At 38.0% G+C, this 20700-nt stretch overlaps 5 protein-coding genes across 6 annotated transcripts in view; 4 read left to right on the top strand and 1 right to left on the bottom strand.

The window, feature by feature from the left end:
* Positions 1-961, top strand: part of YME1L (ATP-dependent zinc metalloprotease YME1L) — a 14298-nt gene extending 13337 nt beyond the window's left edge. Inside the window, exon 7 of the mRNA XM_011307000.1 lies at positions 1-961. This exon is cut by the window's left edge and continues 1 nt beyond it. Within this exon, the coding sequence (XP_011305302.1) occupies positions 1-78 (78 nt within the window). The 3' untranslated portion in view covers positions 79-961.
* A 582-nt stretch (positions 962-1543) lies between these two features.
* LOC105267865 (transmembrane protein 177) lies at positions 1544-4663 on the top strand. Of its 2 annotated transcripts, none has more exons than XM_011306998.1 (4): positions 1544-1726; positions 1826-1988; positions 2539-3072; positions 3965-4663. In XM_011306998.1, exons 2-4 carry the CDS (start codon positions 1837-1839, stop codon positions 4254-4256), a joined length of 978 nt encoding a protein of 325 aa, XP_011305300.1. In that variant the 5' UTR covers positions 1544-1726; positions 1826-1836; the 3' UTR covers positions 4257-4663. The 2 variants fall into 2 exon arrangements, with proteins under 2 accessions (XP_011305300.1, XP_011305299.1); XM_011306997.1 differs by having other exon boundaries at positions 1545-1726; positions 1823-1988.
* A 98-nt stretch (positions 4664-4761) lies between these two features.
* Positions 4762-11991, bottom strand: Golgin245 (Golgin-245). Its single transcript, XM_011306996.1, has 4 exons — positions 11016-11991; positions 6286-10554; positions 6073-6102; positions 4762-5573 (listed from the first exon to the last, which is right to left on the bottom strand). The coding sequence occupies exons 1-4, from the start codon at positions 11697-11699 to the stop codon at positions 5247-5249; spliced, it is 5310 nt and encodes a 1769-aa protein (XP_011305298.1). The 5' UTR covers positions 11700-11991; the 3' UTR covers positions 4762-5246.
* Positions 11992-12100: 109 nt separating this feature from the next.
* On the top strand, positions 12101-16354 carry Prp40 (pre-mRNA processing factor 40). The gene is made up of 5 exons (XM_011306995.1): positions 12101-12217; positions 12316-12541; positions 13699-15668; positions 15841-15987; positions 16063-16354. Exons 1-5 carry the CDS (start codon positions 12215-12217, stop codon positions 16258-16260), a joined length of 2544 nt encoding a protein of 847 aa, XP_011305297.1. The 5' UTR covers positions 12101-12214; the 3' UTR covers positions 16261-16354.
* Positions 16355-17055: 701 nt separating this feature from the next.
* The window catches only part of P5CDh1 (delta-1-Pyrroline-5-carboxylate dehydrogenase 1), a gene marked incomplete in the record, with an annotated part of 4731 nt that continues 1086 nt past the window's right edge, over positions 17056-20700 (top strand). Inside the window, 2 exon segments of the mRNA XM_011306994.1 lie at positions 17056-17274; positions 19078-20700. Coding sequence (XP_011305296.1) covers positions 17231-17274; positions 19078-20700 — 1667 coding nt within the window.

Below are 20700 nucleotides of genomic sequence, written 5' to 3'. Positions count from 1 at the left end.
AAAACACCAAAAGCAGAACCAGCTAATCCTGAAAAAAGACCACAATCGATTATAGATGTTCCAGGTAACGTCATGTAACGGGAAGACTCAAGTGAATTCACTCCTGGGAATAGGATAAAATTGAATTATTAAAAAAAAATAGAAAATGACAAATCATGAGTAAAAAATATCTGGTTGGCATTTGTCGCCGTAAATACATGGGGGAATCCTCCGAGATGGAGTTTCCAGAGGTATGACGTGATTTGTTGATGAAAAATCGAAGCAGTTGGGTTAAAACCCCACGAGTATATGTGCATATAAATATTTTTTGAAACGGTGAAATTTTTGATTATCTCACAGGTAAATAAATCAGTTGAAATACGTCATTAAATTTATTACAAGAGATCTGTATTTCTTCTGGGGTGCAACAATGTTGATTGCTTTTCAAAAATTTTGGCAATATTTACGGATAATTTTTGGGAATTCGATCACTCCCTCTGTCATGGTTAAGATGGATTTTGCCTTCTAATTTGTTAGCTGTCAAATTCCAAGTAAATTTAATCCTTTCAGAAGGGTTACAAATTCTTGTACTGTTTATGTAAGTTTGATTTTTTTTCTTATCATTTTCACTGCTTTTTTATAACGATATACTCGTAGGGCCTTGAAAGGGATGTGTTTAAAAATTGATTGTCATTATTTCGTGAATATTTTAAAAGGGGCTTTGTGGAGAGATGTCGAGACATTTTTTGTAGGAAATTTAAATTTCCCACTTAAAAATTGAATTACATTTTCCGATATATAATATCGATAGTTTTCGAGCTGTCCACAGTTTTTCCGACTCATCTATCCGTCGACATGAAAATTCATGGGAGAAAGTGAAAAATATTGTAACATTTCGGGACTATTTCTGTGGTATGAGAGTAATGAAAATTTTGTACAGTAAATAATAAATACATATTAAAACAATTCTTACGAATATTTACATTGACTATTAATGTTAATTTTAACTGAGACTATTTATGTTTTCATCATTTTCTGCTGTAAAATAAAGAATTTTAGTCTTCCCAGTCGTCTTTTTCATTTTTCAAAATGATTCTATCTTTTCGAGCGCCTTTGAAGTTTAAAACTGAATTGTTTGGGATCAACTGGAATCATTGGAAGGGGTCTTTCATTTCTTTTCGAATCCAAGTAATCAATTCTCGTTCAGTACTCGATTATTGCTGTTCAATTTTTATCGTGAGGATCGATCAAAGAATTGCGGAAAAGACGGAAATTTAAAAATAGAGCGGAAAAAATTGAGAGATCTTTTCAGTGAATTTTTATTGTTGCATTGATATGCAAATTATTTTTTTTTACGGGATTTAATGAAGAAAAAATCAACTCACGTCGACTCGTATCGATATATGTTGTGATTCATATTGAGCGCTACAGTCCTAATTATGGACCTAATTTAGATTAATTCCACTCTTTTCATGTTATGTTTCATCTTTCTTTTTTTTCCAACTTTTTTTCGTCCGTCTTACCCTGGGATATCTACATTGCCCCAGGTTCTATTTAGAACATTTTAAACCAATGACGACCTCTTCCTTACCGAAAGGTTAAACCTAACCTCGCGGCTAATTTCCCCCGGTTCTCCTGCTGGCATTAACAATAATGACCGGTCCATTGTAAAAAAGCTCGAATTGCCGAATAATTGACAGGAATTGACAGTTAGTCAAAAACTGTGGAGACGACGGGAATATCTCAGGTAATTATAATTCAAACCCTTTGAAAAATCATGGAGAATTATCTGTAATCACTCATCTTTCCTGTTGGATAATTTCTTACTGTTCCACATTTTCAGAAGAAGACGTAACCATGGCGAGCCGATTAGCATGGTTTTTGACACGCACAGGAAGAACATTTGTGGCTGTATCAGCCACTGCGGCTTGTGTTACAACCTCCCTCGCAACATATTTACCGCACACATTTATGTTGAACCAATATCGTGATTTGGTTGCAATGAGAAAGTGAGAGAATCATTTTTCTGTTTTGAGTTTAACGGGACATCACCGTGAATTTTCAAAGTTTGAACTTTAGGAGAGTCGAAAACGTCTTAAGTAGATTGTTTAAATTGAAGTTTAGAAATATTCTCGTTGATATTACTGACGTTGCTCTAAAATCCCAAATATATATATTCACATGGATTTTGTATGTATGCATGAGTATCGCGTTTAAAAAGTTATATCAGACTTCCTGTGACTCATTAATTGAATTTAATATTTTTTTCAACTCAATCAAACTTTTCAAATTATTCATATTATTAGGAAATGAGTTTCCAACCAATCGCTGCATAAATTATCCTCCAAGCTGATGTAATCATTCATCAGTGAGGGTGAACATATTGTTTGTAATTTTTTTCCATGAAAAGTCAGATTTTTCTTTTTTAAAAACTCCAACTCACCAATTCAAGAATTCATTCAATACCGCATTCATTCTTTTTTTCTAATTATCTAATTGAAAATGTGTATTGTTCCAGTACAAATATCATTCACCGTGAAATTATTTATAATATTTCAGGAATAATGACCCCTTCGAAGTCCCCCCAAAGCTTCAGTCACTGTTTTCGTCAGTTCTGGACGATCTCTCCTTCGACGATTACTACCGATTACTCTCGAAGTCGTTCATGGTCTTCGGCTTTGACGTTTATCACATGGGCTCTCTGTCCGCTCGCACGGGCACTTACATCGGATTCCCAATTAATTTCACCTATGACTCAACCTCGGCAGTCAAAAAGAATGACATATTCATGAATGAAGAGCCGATAAACTGGAACAGAGAGGATGCCAAACAGTTGCTGGAGTCTCTTATCCTCTCAGACGATGCCAAGAAATACGCCATGGCTAGGGAAGTCCTCATGACGAAGAGTAACCAAATTTTGTGGCACTCGATCAACTCAGGGATGTTAACTGCTGGATGCTATGGATTCACTTCCAAAGCTAACGCGTCTCTGGATCTCTATACGAGGCCCAGAGCGCTCAGAGTAATACTTTATACACTGAGTTGCTTGTTTTTCTGGGGCGTCTGGTGCATGCAAAAGGATTCACTAATCAGGTAATTTACGGAAGTTGAATGATGAAATCATTTGTTTGTTGGAGAATCTATTTTACAGAGAAATTTTCCAACCATCATCTTTTGTTATTCTCAATAGAAGCTTCCCAGTTATTCAAATTTCCCTTTTCCTTTTCTATGTCGCTAAATATGACTTCATAAGTGTTAGTATACGATTTTTAGATGCGTCTATGTAATTATATATGCGTATGTGTATGTAATATTTTTCAATTTTCTCTCAATATATAGTCTGAATGAAATCTCATGAATTTTTACAAAACTATACACATAAATTAGCTCTATTTATCGATATCACTTGATATTAAATTTATCATAGGTTCTGCCATATATTATTCTTTTCAACAATCATCTATTAGATCATTTTTTAAATAGTTGTTATTGAAAGAAATCTGGGAATATTACTTGACAAGTTTTTTGAAAATAAGTCTTATCAAGAAAAAAGGAAGAGTTTTATCTCATAGTTAAGATACGCATGCACTACTTATTGAACTTATTGAACTATTGCAATCTTTGGTTTGAATTTTATGTTGTTTTTATAAAATATTTACAATTTATAGATAGTACATGCGGGTCTTAAGGCCCGGATGGACTGTCTGGAAAAGATAATTTACTCCAAAATTGGGACTTCTAATTACTCCGTTAATTAATCGTTTTTTTATGATAATTATTAGCTAGCGGTATAGTTGTTGACAACCGCTACAACGCTAGCCAACAATTATTGAAAAAAAAAACGATTAATTGCCAAAGTAATTAGGAATCCGAATTTCGGAGTAAATTATCTTTTCTAGATAATCCACCCGAGCCTTAAATGAATATTTTTTTTTGTAAATACTTGCGAGTTTTGATAAACAATCTTTCTCGATTGCAATGGCAGGTTCTACGAGTCTCGGGCTGATGAACATCTAGCTCAATTAGGAGATAATTACATAAGAGGTGGCATCGAGTATTACGATAAGATTCTGCAACGAAATAAAGCCCTAAAAACGTTGGGTGGGCCCCAGGGAGCGAAGACTTTCAACACCGACGGAGATGAGACTTTCCTCTTCAGACAGAAACACCTACCCATCACTCATCGAAAAGAATTCTTAGAGAAAAAGCTCAAGGAAAAGAGTCAGATGAGTGAAGTGGAGAAAGTCGAGGAAATCGTGGGAAATGCTGTTAATTAGAAGAATTATATATATAAGGCTTTTGATTTTTTAATTAAAATTGTTGTACAATTACAGGTTTACATATTTACAGTGTTTTTTAGATTTTTTTTGCTAGTGTTTGAAGGGATAACTTGTAGTTCATCAATTAAAATAAGGAGAATATAAATGAATCAGGTATTCTTCGTATTTTAATGAGTTACATTCTCCGCCAATCCACAATATTTATAAGCAAGAGCACAATAAATCTCCATAAAAAACGATATCTCGCGATATTTACATAAACATTCAACATAAATTAACAATACAATAAATGAAGTTAATTAATTAATTGCAGCACTGGAGATGTCGGTTGATCAATCACTAGCTAAATTCCGGCCTTTACACTTTATTAATTCGTTAATCTAGCGGTAGACTGAGGCAAAAAATCAGTAAATTCTTGAAAAAATCTCGTTGAAACAAACAAATTATTCACTGAAAATGACCAAAAAACAAATCTGGTGGTAATCATTTAGAGCCTGTACTGAGATTAAGATTATTTCTTACAACAAATAGGTTCAGTCCAGATAGATATGTGACAGGAGTAGTTATTTCCCACCATTTCATAAACAAAGATGGAAATATGTTATCTCAAATGAATGATTCACGTTTGATATTGAATACTCCGTTACATTGAAGATGAAGTCATTATTCGTATTTGCGACGTCTTAATTTGAATTGCCCAAATTATTTTTTGATAATGTTTCACGATTTGTTTGATTGCAACTAGATTAATTCGAGTACCTGCTCGTATTTTTCTCAGTGTCAAAAGAAAATTTCTAAAGATCCATCAACTTTTCGCAGATATTGCCCCGTAGACTGAATCATTTCAGAGACAGAGAAGTAAAGAAGGGATGAATCCTCAAAATGATCTCCTTTCACCACATTTTATTTTCTGGACCACGATTTCCTCTGGCAGTTTGGTATCAGTGGTGTCCCATCGATTCATCATGTAGAGAGAATCTGATTGTCTTAAGACAACCCCAAAGATCCCAAAAGCGTTAATTTATCCTCTTCCTTTTTAAGTATTTTATTGGTCTGCTCTTGATCGAATTTGACGACGGCAGCTATCACTCGTGCAAGAACCAGAGTCTCTCGACCCATCATGTACTCGTACAGGATATTCCTGAGGTACTCAATCTCCGTCGAGTCCTCCAATGCATCGTGCCTTAATTTTACGATTTTTCGAAGTTCTGCCAGTTCTCGCCTCTGGGAAACTAGAGTCTGCTGGAGAGAATGGAATGATCCTGTATTGGATTGTACAGCAGCCATTGCCACTCTCGACATATTTTCTAATTCCTGAAATAGATAAATCAATAAAAATTTATGAAATTTGTTAATCCTCTAGGTCTGCACGGCACAGGCATCATTTTCTCAAACATAAGATTTCCTGTTTTGTTATACCAGCTCGAAATGCATGAATCCTTTTAAGTATTATAACAGATATAGAGAAGAGTGTGGGATAATATACGGGTTTTAAATTAAATTGAGGAATTAGCAATTGAGAATGTTCGACATTTTAGCCAAATGTGACGTTATTTTTAAGTTCCAAGGCAGTGCGACACTTTTCATGCGTTTTATCTATTTCTAGTTTTGTAATTCTTTTGAAAGCTTAGAAAAAATTAAGAAAAATGTTTGCACCGCCTTAAAACATCGTGAGTCATGAAATAATAACAAAACGCAAAAACAGTGAAGATAATTTTGTGTGCGCAAGGAGCAAAATTGCAAAAGCAAGGTAAAGTGCAAATCAGACTAGCAAAACCAACTAAATAATGAGAAAATCAATCAGATTAATTACCTCTTCCTTTTCCTCTACATTATCCTCATTCTGAAACCAAGAAATGAAAGAAAAAATCAACAAAAAGCCTAAAAAAAGCAATTTAAAAAGGACATATTTAACTAAAAACAAAAATATTCAAAAAATCTAGAACTAAATGGTAAAAGAAAACTATACTACGTAAATATAAAAACAAAATATATAGACTAAATAAAAAGAAAAGAGAGAACTCACAAATTTGTCCCTTTGCCACTCCTTTTCCATGCCCTCGAGTTGTTCGCTCTTGACCTTCATATTCCTCCATTTCCTCTCCACTTCTTTCACTTCATTGGCATGCTCCCTTTTAATACTGCTGATGGTTTCCACAAGCCTCTGGACCTCCTTATCCCTCCCCCTGAGGCTCTCGATCTCCTCGCTCTTGGCAGTGAGCTCAACCTGAAAGTCCTTGAGCTGCTCTTTGTACTGCTGCACGAGTTCTGATTCATATCCCTGTTGCCTCTCAAAATTCTTGCCCAGGGCTGCCTGGATCTCCCCATCTTTGTCCTGCAGTTGAGCCTGAAATTCTTTAACTAGCTGCGCCATCCTGACGGCATTCTCCTCCTCAGCTGTCCCTATCAACCCCTTCAACCTCTCAACTTCTTTCTTCAACTCATCAGTAAGAATTTCCAACTGTGATTCCTTGGCCTGAGAAGTGATCAGCTTGGACTCCATGGCCTGGAGCTGTCCCTGGAGCTCTTCGATTAATTTATGAAGCCTCTCGTCCTCCAGCCTCTCCTCGTCGCTCCTCATTCTCACTGACAATTGTCCCGTTGAATTTCCCTGGTTTTGAGCCTGTTCGATCCCCTCGAGTCTCTCCGATCTCTTCTTCAACTCCTCCAATAGCTGACTGGTCCACGACTCTTTCTCCAGCAGCTCCTTGATCTCCACGTCCTTCTCTGTTAGCTTCTTCACATATTCATCAATTACTAATTGGTTCTCCGTGCGAATTCTCTCCCTCTCGTCCTCCACTTTTTTCACTTCCTCCTGGTGGCGTCTCTCTTCCTCTTCCAATTTTGATCTAAACGTCGTCTGCTGGTCCTCAAGGTCTCCTTTAATCCTGGATATCTCTGATTCAAGCGTAGATTTCAAATCCTCAAGATTTTTCACCTTATTTCTATGACTCTCTTCTTTCTGCAGATATTCGTTTTGGGCTTCCTTCAGGGATTTTATCTCCCCTTGATAGTCATCGGACTCCGCCTGGACACTCGAGAGCTTTTCCTTCAGGAGAAGAACCTCCTGACGTTGGCTTTCAATTTCAGGCCTTTCGGCTTCTAGAGCCGAGAGTTTTGAGGATAATTCGGAGTTTTCAGAAGACAACTGAGATAATTTCTGCTGGAGTTCGATGAGATCTTCCTGTTGAGTCTTGGAGATGTTGGAAGAGGTCTTCAGGGCTTCGTTTTTCGACTCTAGATCCTGGATTGCCTTCGTTTGTTTATTTTTGAGGATTTTTAGCTTTTCTATTAGTTCGGTCTTCGATATGAGGCTGTCCTTCAAGGTGGAGTGGTCCTCCCGAACCTTCTGAAGACTCTCCTGAGCTTCTCGGAGCTGCTCTTTGGTAGATTCGAGGTCAGCAACGATTAATGGTATTCTGTCCTCGGTTTGTTTCAATTTTTCCATAGTCTTCACGTGATTTTCTTCTTCCGTTTTCCGTTGCTGCATGTTGGAGGAATTTTCTGATGACAGTGAAGACAGTTCTTGGGATTTTATCCTCAGATTCTCCTCCAGGTGTTGGAGTTTTTCCTCCAGCTGCGCTTTTTCTTCCTGGTAAGTTACCAGGCGCTCTTGGTTGTTGGAGATTTCTTCTTTGAGGCGATTGGATTCCTCTTGGCTATCTTCCATCAGCTTCTGGAGATCGACAAATTGAATTTTAAGATTCGATAATTCCTTGTGCTGAGATGAATATTTTTGCTGGAGGTCATCGAGTCCTGACGATTTTTCGTGGATTGTCTCTTCATTTTTGGACATTTCTGATCTCATATTCATCATTTGAGTATTTATGATCTGTTCGTTTTTGGTTCTTTGAGAGATTTCATCCATCAGTCTATTATTTTCCAATTCTAGAGTTTCTGATTTGTTCCTGAATTCGGATACTTCTTCATGTAATTTTGAGAGATCGGATATCTTGGAATTTAAATTATCTATCTCTGTGATGAGTTCGTTGTTCTTTTGTGAGATCTCGTCAAAGCCCTGGACTTTTTGCAGCATTTCGGAAACCTGTAGGTCCTTTTGGGTGATTTCTGAATTAAGTTTTTGTATTTCAGCTGTTAATTCACTGCTTTTAAAGGAAATTTCATCGAAATGCTCGGTTTTTGACATCAACTGCGAAATTTCCGAAGACTTTTGATGGATTTCCGACGACAATTCTTCATTTCTTTGTCGAATCTCATCAAAATCCTTGAGTTTTTCTATCAGTTCTTCATTTTTTGAATGCTGTTGCTGAATTTCTGATGATAATTTTTCATTTTTCTGTAAAATTCCATCGAAATTCTCAAGTTTTTGTTTCATTTTCTCAATTTCTAAAGATAATTCTCCATTTATCTGTGAAACTTCTTCCAAATTCTGGGTTTTACCTCTCAATTCCTCAATTTCAAAAGATTTTCGATGAATTTCGCCTGCCATTTTTTCATTTTCATTCTGTCGAATTTCATCGAAATCCGCAATTTTTTTCTTCAATTCTTCAATTTCTAGAGTCAATTCTTCATTTGTCCTTGAGATTTCTTCAAAATTCTCAGTTCTTTCCCTCAATTCCTTAATTTCTAAACATTTTCGTTGAACTTCATCGTTTAATTCTTCATGTTTCTGTCGAGTGCTATCCAAATTTAAAAGTTGTTCTTTCAACTCTTCAACTTCTAAAGATAATTCACCATTTGTTTTCGACAGAACCTCCAAATTCTTAATCTGTTCTTTCAAGTCTTCAATTTCCAAAGATTTTCGTTGAAATTCTCCTTTCAATTCTCCATTCTGCGTTACAATTTCCTTAAAACTTTCAACTTGACCCCTCAGTGCATCAATTTCTATACATTTCTGACGCATTTGCTCCTTCATTTCTTCATTTTTTGCCTCTGAATTTCTCTCAACACTCTTCATCCCATTAATTTTGTCACTCAACATCTTTTCTACTTCTAGAATTGCCTCCCTTATTCTGAATTCATTAATATCTTTCTTAATGCTCTCGCAAGTGTCCCTTAATTCTCGAATCCTCTTTTGATAATCCAAAATATTCGCAATCAAACAATTTTTCTCTCTCTTCAGCTGCGCTGCCTCTTCAGAGGTCCTCTTCACCTGCTCCTTGAGATCACCTATAGTCGATTTACAGGATTTCAACTCACTCCTAATTCCCAGAATCTCCAGATTCTTTTCTTCTAGTTCTTCTGCTTTAGAATCCTCCGACAATTCCCTAATCTTCAAATTTTGAGAATCGATTTTCTCTTTAGCTTTCTGCACAGCTGTAGCATAAATCTGAATTTTCGAGTTCAGAGTCTGAATTAATTCGTCTTTAAAAGATTTATCATCGGTTTTGGACAATTGTTCGAGAGTTTCTCGAGCCTTCGACAGCTGTTCTTCTAATTTAGGAATTTTTTCGTTCTCCTTTCGCATACATTCCATTTTCTCTTTCAATTCTTTCGACTTCTCATCCGATTCTGGTATTTTTTCGTTCTCCTTCTGCAAAATCTTTATTTTCTCCCTCAACTTTTCAAATTCCTCTTCCAATTTTTCATTTCTTTCCTTTTCTTTCTGGAAAAAGTCGATTTTTTCTCTCAATTTTTCCAACTGTTCCTCTAATTTCTCATTTCTTTCCTTCTCCTTCAGCAAGAAATCAATTTCTTCCCTCAATTTTTCCAATTCCTCTTGGGATTTCTCATTTTTCTCGCTCTCATTTTGCAAAACTTCAATTTTCTCTGTGAGTTTTTTATTTTTCTCAACTTCCTCGTGGTATTTACTTCCCATTCTCGTCTCCAGTTCGATTAATTTACCCTGCATTTCCTTTTGGACTTCCTTTACCCCTTCACTTTTCTTCAACTTCACTTTATCCAACTCTTCATTCAACTGTTTGATCTGCTCTTCTTTCACTTCCAGTTCTCTGTGAATTGAGAGTTTATTTTCGGCGAGAGAAATAGCCGACTCTTCCTCTCTCGTCTTTAGATTATTGAGTTGATCCCTCAGGTTGTTGATCTCCTGTCTGGAGATGGTTAAATCGTCCTCGAGGAGGCGAAACTTTTCTTCGTTGGAGTTCTTCAGGGTTTCAAAATCCCGTTCCAAAATGTTTTTCTCCTCCGTCACCTCCAGCAGCTTATCCTTGGATTTTTTCAAAGATTCCTTGCACTTGCGGAGGAGTGCCTCAAGCTTTTCAAATTTAGCCTTGGGGGTCAAGGTTTCAGGGGTTGGAGGCTCTTCTGGAGGCGGAGAAAGATCTACCAAGAGGTCTGACGATTGGGCTGGAGTGGTGGCCTGCAAGAGCATCACCTGCCCGTGGCAGGCGCAATCGTTAGTTTTTAAACAATAATTATTTATAATAATAACAATAATAGATAATATGATGTTTACAATCGAAGAAGACATCTGAAGATTTTTCAGAAGTCATTTACAAATAAGTAAAGATCTTTTAACACACATTAACAGTAATATATGATCTTTGTTTTTTAATATTTATTGATATTGTGAAATATTCTCTGATCTTAAGGAGACAATCAATTTATTATAGTGAATCAATTTGACATTCGAAATTCTATTTTTTTTTATAGAAATTTATCATATTAAAATTACTGATTTGAAAACTATTTCAGTTAGTGATATATTTATTTTTCATTGAGACATCATAGAATTACATCGCAGAATTAGATGACCTCAGCGATTACTGATGAAGAATTTTATTATTCCATTAGCGATACCAGTACTAGATTTTGCCATATTCTCTGAATTTTTACCTTTGTGTTGAGTGTTCCAATGACGTGATCCTTCTCCTCGATATCATTCCTGAGGGCCTCTTCAAGGTGAGCTTTTGCCTGTTGCTCCAGCTGGCACTGCTCCTTCAGATCTGCAATCCTCCTTAGAGCTTTGTCCTGTGTCTCCACCAGGAGACTCTCCAATTTGCTTTTCACCCTTTCCATTTCCCTGTAGTGAGTTGCAAGGTCTGTGTACCTTCCTCTGTATTTGTGGTACTTAGTCTGAACCTTTCTGTAGGCACTGTAAACTTGCTCCTTGGTAACTCTCTCGAGGTTTGGCGGAATGTTATCGTCTGCTTCACTCGCTGACTGATCCATGTCTGATTGGAGATGATACGTACTGGGGGTGCCCTCGTAAATAGGAAAAAGGGAGGATGTGTCTCCACTCGTTACTGATGACACTGAGGAATGTCTTGAGAGTCCCAGAGAATTGGGGGACGTTAGATCAACACTCTGGAATCCCTGGTGGCTTGGGCTGTTTTTCGGTGTCTCATCTCCCTCCTCTGTCAAGGAGAAGTTGTCGTTCGAGACTGAGAGACTCTGGATGGAGGTGTTGGAAACTGATGGTGATACCACAGCCTGTGCCAATTGCTGCATACTAGCCTGCAATCTAGCCGGGGACTGTTTCATCTCCTCGGCAAGTTTATCCTTGAATTTTTTGAACATTTTCACGTCCTTTATCAAACAATACTTCCTCAATGATAGGAGATAGCAGCTTCCGTGTTGACGTGTTTGGAGTTTGAGACTCAATCACCACCTCCAACCTCTTTTTCCCCGTTGATTATAACACCGACCCAGGGACAATTAATGGAATTCTCATGAGATTATCATCCTTCAATTCACTGGATCTCTGGGAATCGGGGGTTTACGCTTTTTGGGGGCATCCAGCGGTATAATTACTATTTTTAATGAGGATTATTGAATTTTAGACGGGGCAAATTGTTGTATGATTGACGGCTGACGTCACACCTTCATCGGGTGTTGGAGATTTTTCAATGTCCAAGTGATGACAATAGGTGGAGACACTTTGGAAAATACCAAGTGATGTCATTGGTCGATGTCATCAAACAACAACGCCGGCAAGAACGCCAAATCTGAGCCCTCGAGTCCTCAAAAAATTTCCGAAAAACCAATTCCCAATGAATTGATCGAAGTAATATCACCAATAACAGATAAATAAAATGGTAAGTGATCATTACCACAATTCGAAAAACTTAGGATATGTCTAAAATCATAAATTTTTAATCTTCGAATTTTATAACCTCAATATGTGGACTTTAAGGCATCGAATGATGGAATTCCATCGCCAGCAGTACCAGGTTATCCTCCAGCAGCTCCTAGTATGCCTCCAGGGTATGGCCCACCGATGATGGGGACAGGACCATTCATTCCACCACCTGGAATGCCCCCAGGACCACCTGGAATGATGCCTCCTCAGTTTTCCATACCTCCACCTGGATTTGGATATCCTATGGCTGCTGGGGGTCCACCAGAGCCTGGAGTCATTGGTGAGTCTATGAAAATTATACAGAAAATACTGCAGTAATATGGAAACCCGGGATAAAATGGACGTCCATTTACTGGCTTAATGAAAATATTCACATTTTCGCCTCAAACCACATTTTTGCGATAGTCCCATTAAAATTCGTTTAATTAGGTCATCTCCAGCCTAATTATATTGGATGATCATCTTGAAGAATTCTTCAGTAGATGGGTCTTTGTTTTCTGATAATTGGAATAAAAACTCGATTGAAAAATTGAAAATTATTAAAAGAGATTTCACTTCAATCTGAACCTGAGCTTTTGAAAATTATAAGTATAAGAAATCGTGAGATTATATGGACACATGGGGTAAAATGGATGCTCATTGAAACTGAGAAGGAGATTTAAACCTAAAAACTTCGTAATTCAAAGTATTCATTCACATTTTCTCCTAAACTCGCGTACTACGGAGACATTTCTCCAACAGAAAATTAATTTCTTCAAAGATATTTCTTCAAAAAAATACTCAGTAGATGAATATTTGTTCGAAAAAACAGAAATACGAATTCAGTTAAAAACAAATAGTATATATTGAGAAAAACCTTTTCATCTCAATTGAATAGAACATCAGTTCGGGAATTTATAATAGAGCAGTGGTGGGTAATCTGAACGTGTTATTATTTAAATTATTGTAATAGAAATTAAGACAGCTGAAGGTCTTTCTATAATAACGATCTAAAATGATAAACGACTTGCTGAGAATCATTTAATTATCATAAAATTGAAACACAAATTCATGATTTTAAAAGGAAATATTTTCTTTTCATTGTTTGACGAAATAATAGATTTAGTATAAAAAACATGGGTGAGACGATTCAGAATTCCAAACATACTCAATGATGTCCATTATTATTAACAATTTAGTTTGCATTATTAAGAATTTTTTTATTTTTGAATAATCCCATTTTGTCTATCAATCGATTAATTTCTGAATACTTAATTTATGTGTTAATATTTGTTTAAATAAAGAAAAGTCTTGAAAATTCGGAATGGAATAATTCTTAATGGGTTTTATCGTTTTATCACAGACTATGGTATGTCTCTTTCTCTCTTTCTTTCTTTCTCTCTGGATATATCTAACTCTATAATTTCAAGTTGTCTGAATTCTCTGATAATTTTTCAGCGGCTCCACCACAGATAACAGCGCCAGCCCTACCAACCCTCCCGCCATCGGATCCCTCATCCCCCGTTCCAAATCCATCTCCCCACCCTCTGACAAACCCCTCGACACCAACACCGGCTCCCTCGACCTCTCCCACGGATAAAAAATCTGACTGGACAGAGCACAAAGCGCCGGATGGTCGTACCTACTACTACAACTCAACGACAAAGCAATCTCTCTGGGAAAAGCCCGACGAATTAAAAACTCCCTCCGAACTGCTGCTCTCCCAGTGCCCCTGGAAAGAGTATAAATCGGAAAACGGCAAAGTCTATTACCACAACGTAACCTCCAAGGAATCCCGTTGGACGATTCCTCCAGAGCTCGAGGAGTTGAAAAACCGTATCCTAGCTGAAGAGGCGGCAGCAGCAGCAGCTGTTGCTGTGGCAAGTGCCACCAATACCGGTGGTATATCTCAATTAATCCAGCACTCATCGCCGAATGTCGTGGGAACCCCCGAATCCACAAATTCCGGTAAATCCGCCATTGAGCAGGCGATGGCGGCAACATTAGCTGCTATTAATATTCCAACACCACCAGCAAAACCTGATGATGACAGCAACTCGGCGAAGGGTTCCGCCAATGGAAGCAGAACATCAACCCCAGAGCCAAAGGTCCAGTTTAAGGATAAAAAGGAAGCCATTGAGGCGTTCAAGGAGTTGTTGAAGGAACGCGATGTGCCGTCCAATGCCACTTGGGAGCAAGCTGTCAAGATGATATCCAGTGATCCAAGATATCCTTCAATGAAGAAGCTCAATGAGCGAAAGCAAGCGTTCAATGCTTACAAAACTCAGAAGCTCAAGGAGGAGAAGGAAACAGAGAGACTCAGGTTGAAAAAAGCCAAGGAGGATCTCGAGCAATTTCTTCTTAATCACGAGAGGATGACTAGCACAACAAAGTATTACAAGTGTGAGGAAATTTATGCTAATCTTGAGATATGGAAAGCTGTTGGGGACTCCGACAGGAGGGATATCTATGAAGATGTTATCTTCAACCTGGCTAAAAGGGAAAAGGAGGAGATGAAGCTCCTGAAGAAAAGGAATACCAAGAGGCTGGCCCAGGTTCTTGATACCATGACTGATGTCACGTATAGGACAACCTGGCAGGAGGCACAGTCTCTTCTGCTTCAGCACTCGGGTTTTGCTGAGGATGCTGACCTTCTGGAAATGGATAAAGAGGATGCTCTTCTTGTTTTTGAGAATCATATTAGACAGCTTGAGAAGGACGAGGAGGAGGAGAAGGAGCGGGAGAAGAAAAGGAGGAAGAGACAGGAGAGAAAGAACAGGGATGGATTCATATCGCTCCTTGATGAACTTCATGAACAGGGAAAATTAACGTCTATGTCACTGTGGGTTGAACTTTATCCAATGCTCAGTGCAGATCTCAGGTTTTCTGCTATGTTGGGACAGCCTGGATCCACTCCACTTGATCTCTTCAAGTTTTACGTTGAGGATTTGAAGTCTAGGTTCCATGATGAGAAGAAAATCATCAGGGAGATTCTCAAGGATAAAAACTTTGAGGTCCAGGTTAATACGACGTTTGAAGCTTTTGCCACTGTTGTTTGTGAGGATAGAAAATCGGCGACTCTTGACGCAGGCAATGTTAAGCTCACTTATAATTTACTGCTGGAGAAGGCTGAGGCCAGGGAAAAGGAGAGAGTCAAAGAGGAGACGAGGAAGTTTAAGAAGCTCGAGGGGGCTTTTAAGGGACTTTTGAAGAATATTGAGGTTGATTATCAGATGGACTGGGAAGAGGTCAGAGCTAAGCTTGAAGAGGAAGCCGACTTCAAGGCGATTACTTTGGAGAGTGAGAAAGTCCGCATTTTCAAGGAGTATCAGCATGATCTCGAGGAGAGTTGTGGACATCATCACATTAGGAGTAAAAAGAAGAAAGGGAAGAAAGGGAAGAGGAAGTCCAGGTCCAGGAGCCACAGTGTAAGTTTATTCTTATTTCTTTATCGAATCAATTCGGATCTGCATTGGGGCCGAGGGGCTTAATTTAATATTTCGAGATTTTAATAAATATGCAGTATTAGTGGTCCCGTATTTTATAGGGAAGATCGCTTAAGAAATTATTTTTATTGAATATCTGTTGTTTTTGTTACAGCCTGAGTCTGATGTCAGTGATAAGGGAAAGAAAAAAAGGCATAAGTCACGATCCCTCAGTCCCTTGAGTAAATCAGAGAGCTCAGAGTCCGAGAGTAAAAAGACTAAGAGAAAGAAGAGTAAGAAAAAGCGTGGCAGAAGTCATTCGGTAAATATTTATAATATTAATAATATTTATTCATTCACGAGAACTGGTTATCGAGTGTTTTTTTTTATCTTCTAGCGGTCGCATTCACGTTTACCATCATCTGAGGACTCTCCAGACAGGAAAAAGAAGGAGGAGAAACATCGTAGACCTTCTGGACACTCTGAAGGATCAATTCACGATAATGGAGAACACCATGAACTCTCGGAGGATGAATTAGAGAAGCAGAGAGCGCAGTTGTTGAGGGAACTGCAAATGCAGCAAGAGGAGAATTGAGGAAACATTTTCATTTCAGGAGATGAATTTACAGTAATGGCTCCAAGTAAATGTTGTACATAAAATTAATAAAGAGTTTTTTTTCTCTTTTTAACAGGAACGAGATGCTTGTGGAGTACATTTTTTTCAGTTACTACTCTTTTTGAGAATATACCTCAGCCAGGACGTGGGTTAAAGAAAATTTTCCACATTTTTATTTTATTATCTGAGGGATTTTCCGTTGAATGTTTTCTGCTTGACAATTTTTCACTGATTTAATTCGAACAAGACTTGGCTCAGAATCAACCCAATTCGAGTCAATTTTCATTTAGTGAAAAATGAGAAGGTTCTCCATCAAATATTGGATAATCAAACACGTTGTTAGTTGAGATTTGCAGAAGATCTTGAGCTGATTATTTGTGGTCTAATTATGACTTACTCTGTGAATGTAGTGATTTATATTGAGATAACACTGTGTCAATAATGAAAAAATGACGCAATCAAAAATGAAAAATTCCAAAATCAATCCTCGTTTTACCCAAAACCCAAAATATCTCGAATTTTCAAGATAAATGAATAAAAACTGACGTAAGGAGAAATTTACATGCCATTACCACCCCAGGAAATTGCAGTGATTTTTTAATAGTGTAAAATTAGAGAAAAATATCAGATGGAGATTTGGAGTAGCACGTGGGTAATGCGTCATGACTGCCGTTGTGAATGAAAAGGAGAAAAGGAGAAAGGAGTAAAAGAGAAAAAAATAAGAGATGCGATTGCCCATTGGCACCGGGCCACTCAGTCCCCGATGTACTCCGATGATGGCCGACGTGTTTTCCGTGACGAATCGTATCGGTCCACCCAATTCCTCCAATTCTTCCACACTCCACCTTCGAAAACATATCGTTCACGTCAAAAATCTTCCCAATCATCATTCCAGGGCTTCACCTCATCAGTAGATATACCCTAGTTATCTAAATTCATAAACACCAGGATGTTGAGCCTCTGCCGACAGGCGCTCGTCGCCAACAGTCAGAAGTGAGTAAAAACAATTCCAAATTATATTTTATTCCAAATTATATTTTATTCTAAATTATATTTTATTCCAAATTAAACCCTAAACAATTTATTCCATTTATGATCAAACTCTTCCAAATTATTCAATCTACATTTAACAATTTCTATAGTGCTCTGTAGTCCCTTTCTTCTCGAACCTTCTATTTACATTGCAACAAAATATATCTCGATATTTTTTTATCGTTTATTTGCAGTTTCATTCGTGTATTCCAGATTGAGGATTAAATTATCGTTATCTATTTTTTGGTAAAAAAGTATTGGCAGTGAAATTCGAGATTGTCTGATTCTCTTGGGGTGTTTGAAGGGCGTCAGGTGTACTCTAGACTAAAAGGGGAGGCACTATTTGGAATTTTCCATTGGAGCGTCTGTTGGAAGTTCATTTATCTTTCATGTATAATATTTTTGTTATTAATTCTTTTTTATATGACACCTGTTAATTATTTGGAAAGAGTGCTTTTTCGTGGATTTTGTCTAGATGATGAAAATTATCGTTTGTGCGAATTCAGTATTTTTTTAATTTCTGTATTTTTAAAGAGGTTTCTGGAGGTGGGGGAAAATGTTACGGATGATTTACGCACTCGTTCTAAATTTTTTGGAGGGCACAACCTTCAAAAATCGGTCACATGATTGCATCTATTTCTGTTGGTTTAGGTGATTTTTCGCTTTTTATCTTTGTAGTTTACATTTTTAATGTTGAATAATTTCAACGTTTCGGATAGTATGTCACGTAATGCCTATTCAAAGTCATAAGCGCCTTATTTACAATCATTTGATCATTAACAGATTCAATGTCAAATTGATACTTTTGATAAAAACCATCTTTTTAATTGTCTAAAGGCGTTATAAATTTAGTAAAAAAAATATAATCGAAGCACAACAAATTCGAAATTTAAAACCATTCGATGATGTCCATTATTATTGGCGATTTTCTTTGCATAATTTATGTCTTTTTAAAATTTTTCAAGAACCCCACTTGACAGTTTATCAATCGTATAATTTCCACATGCTTCATTGATTTGTTTATATTCATTGAAATATAAAAAAAAGTTAAAAATTAACAATGGAACAATTTTTAATGGATCGTAGAACAATCAATGAATTGCATTATTATTACAAAAAATTCCTCTTCTTAATTGCTAATTGATTCAAATAGTTTTGGTGAATGGATCAGCTGTTTATGAGAAGAAGGGAAAGGAAATGATCAAACTAAGAGTTCGATACTTTATTTATATTTGAAGAAATGGCAATTCCCGATAAGATGCACTCATTCACGGATTTACGAGAAACGATAACTTATCGCGTAGTAAAAGTGACCTTTACGGTGGGGTATCCCAATCTCCTCCCCTCTCCTCAAACCTCACAATCAATAGTAAATACATGACAAGTGTGTACCGATATCATCAGAATAAAAGAAAATAGTAAATATATAAAGAAAGCATACGAAAATCCAAACAAAATGTCGATTTTTAAATAAAAATTCTTTATGAAAAAATAGAACTAAACAATAAAAATTAAAGACTCCCAACAAAGTTCTTAATAATTATACTGAATATAGGAATAATAATCATATCATATAGAAAAGGACTTGGGCATCTTTTTTATTTCACATTTCGTCCTCAGTATCATAAATTTTCCTACATAATTTTTTTGTTTAAAAAGCTTTGAAAGAACTCTAGTATCTCCTCGAACCCCAAATATATCCCCTAAAATGGCCTCTGAAGTTTCAGAAAACTTAAACAGAAAACTTTGTCTTTCACTTTTCAGACTCGGAGCAAGATCTCTAGGTTCCATAATCACAACTCCACAACCACCGGACATTGCGCTAGCAAACGAGCCAGTGCTTACCTACAAGAAGAACTCACCGGAGCGTCAGGAGCTCGAAAAAACCCTCTCCCGTCTGTCCAATTCCCTAGAAGACGTTCCCATTGTAATCGGTGATGAGGAAATCCGAACGGATCGAGTGCAGTACCAACCGATGCCGCATAATCACTCGAAAAAAATCGCCAAGTACTATCACGCTACTCCGGACTTGATAAAACGCGCGATAAATGTCGCGACAAAAACGCAGCGCGAGTGGGAGCGAGTGGCGATCGACACTCGAATGAAAATTTGGTTGAAAGCAGCTGAGCTCATGTGCGGAAAGTATCGACAAGAGCTCAACGCCTCAACGATGCTTGGCCAGAGTAAAACCGTCATTCAAGCGGAGATAGACTCCGCAGCAGAACTCATCGACTTCTTCAAGATCCACTCATACTTCGTTAAAGACGCCCTCAAATACAAACCCATCTCTCCAAATCCTTCAGAAACTCTCAACTCCATGAGATACCGGGGAATGGACGGCTTCATCGCCGCTGTTTCTCCCTTTAATTTCACAGCAATCGGTGGCAATCTTGCATACACACCTGCACTGATGGGCAACGGCGTCCTCTGGAAGCCCTCCGACACCGCAATTTTGTCAAACTGGACGATCTTTAAAATTTGTCGTGAGGCTGGGGTTCCACCGGGTGTCGTGAACTTTGTTCCCGCACATGGTCCCGATTTCGGGAACACCATCACCGCATCTCCCTACCTTGCAGGCATCAATTTCACGGGATCGGTGCCGACATTCAACAGATTGTGGACGCAGGTGGGCCAGAACATCAGCGTCTACAAGAACTACCCAAAACTTGTGGGAGAATGCGGTGGGAAAAACTATCATTTTGTCCATCCGAGTGCGGATGTTCGGTCTGTCGTCACTGGAACAATTCGCAGTGCATTTGAATACAACGGGCAGAAGTGTTCTGCGTGTAGCAGAATGTATGTGCCGAGGTCACTCTGGGGAGATATCAAAAAAGGACTGATCGAGGAGAGGGAAAACTTGAAGGTCGGCGATGTCCAGGACTTCAGTGTCTTCACATCGGCGGTAATCGATGCCGCTGCCTTCAAACGCATCTCCGGATACATCGAACATGCGAAAAAATCTAATCAGCTGGAGATTATCGGGGGTGGGGGCTACGACGACTCGGTGGGGTACTTCGTCCAGCCCACGATCATCCAGACGAAGGATCCCAAGGATCGTATCATGACAGAGGAGATCTTTGGTCCCGTATTAGCAATTTATGTTTATGAGGATTCGAAGCTCGAGGACACGATGAAACTCGTGGAGAGTTCGACTCCATATGCTCTGACTGGCGCTATCTTCACGCAGGACGAGGAGTGGGCCAGGAAGGCTCTGGAGGAGTTTAAGTATACTGCTGGAAATTTTTATGTCAATGATAAGAGCACTGGGTCTGTTGTTGGGCAACAGCCATTCGGTGGAAGTCGCATGTCAGGAACCAATGATAAGGCTGGTGGACCACATTACGCCCTTCGTTGGGCTAGTCCGCAAAGTGTTAAAGAGACTTTTGT

This window comes from Fopius arisanus, unplaced genomic scaffold (assembly GCF_000806365.1).
Source record: "Fopius arisanus strain USDA-PBARC FA_bdor unplaced genomic scaffold, ASM80636v1 scaffold00051, whole genome shotgun sequence".
NCBI lineage: Eukaryota > Metazoa > Arthropoda > Insecta > Hymenoptera > Braconidae > Fopius > Fopius arisanus.
The sequence above is the reverse complement of the archived record's forward strand: the minus strand, read 5'-3'. Positions and strand labels throughout refer to the sequence as shown.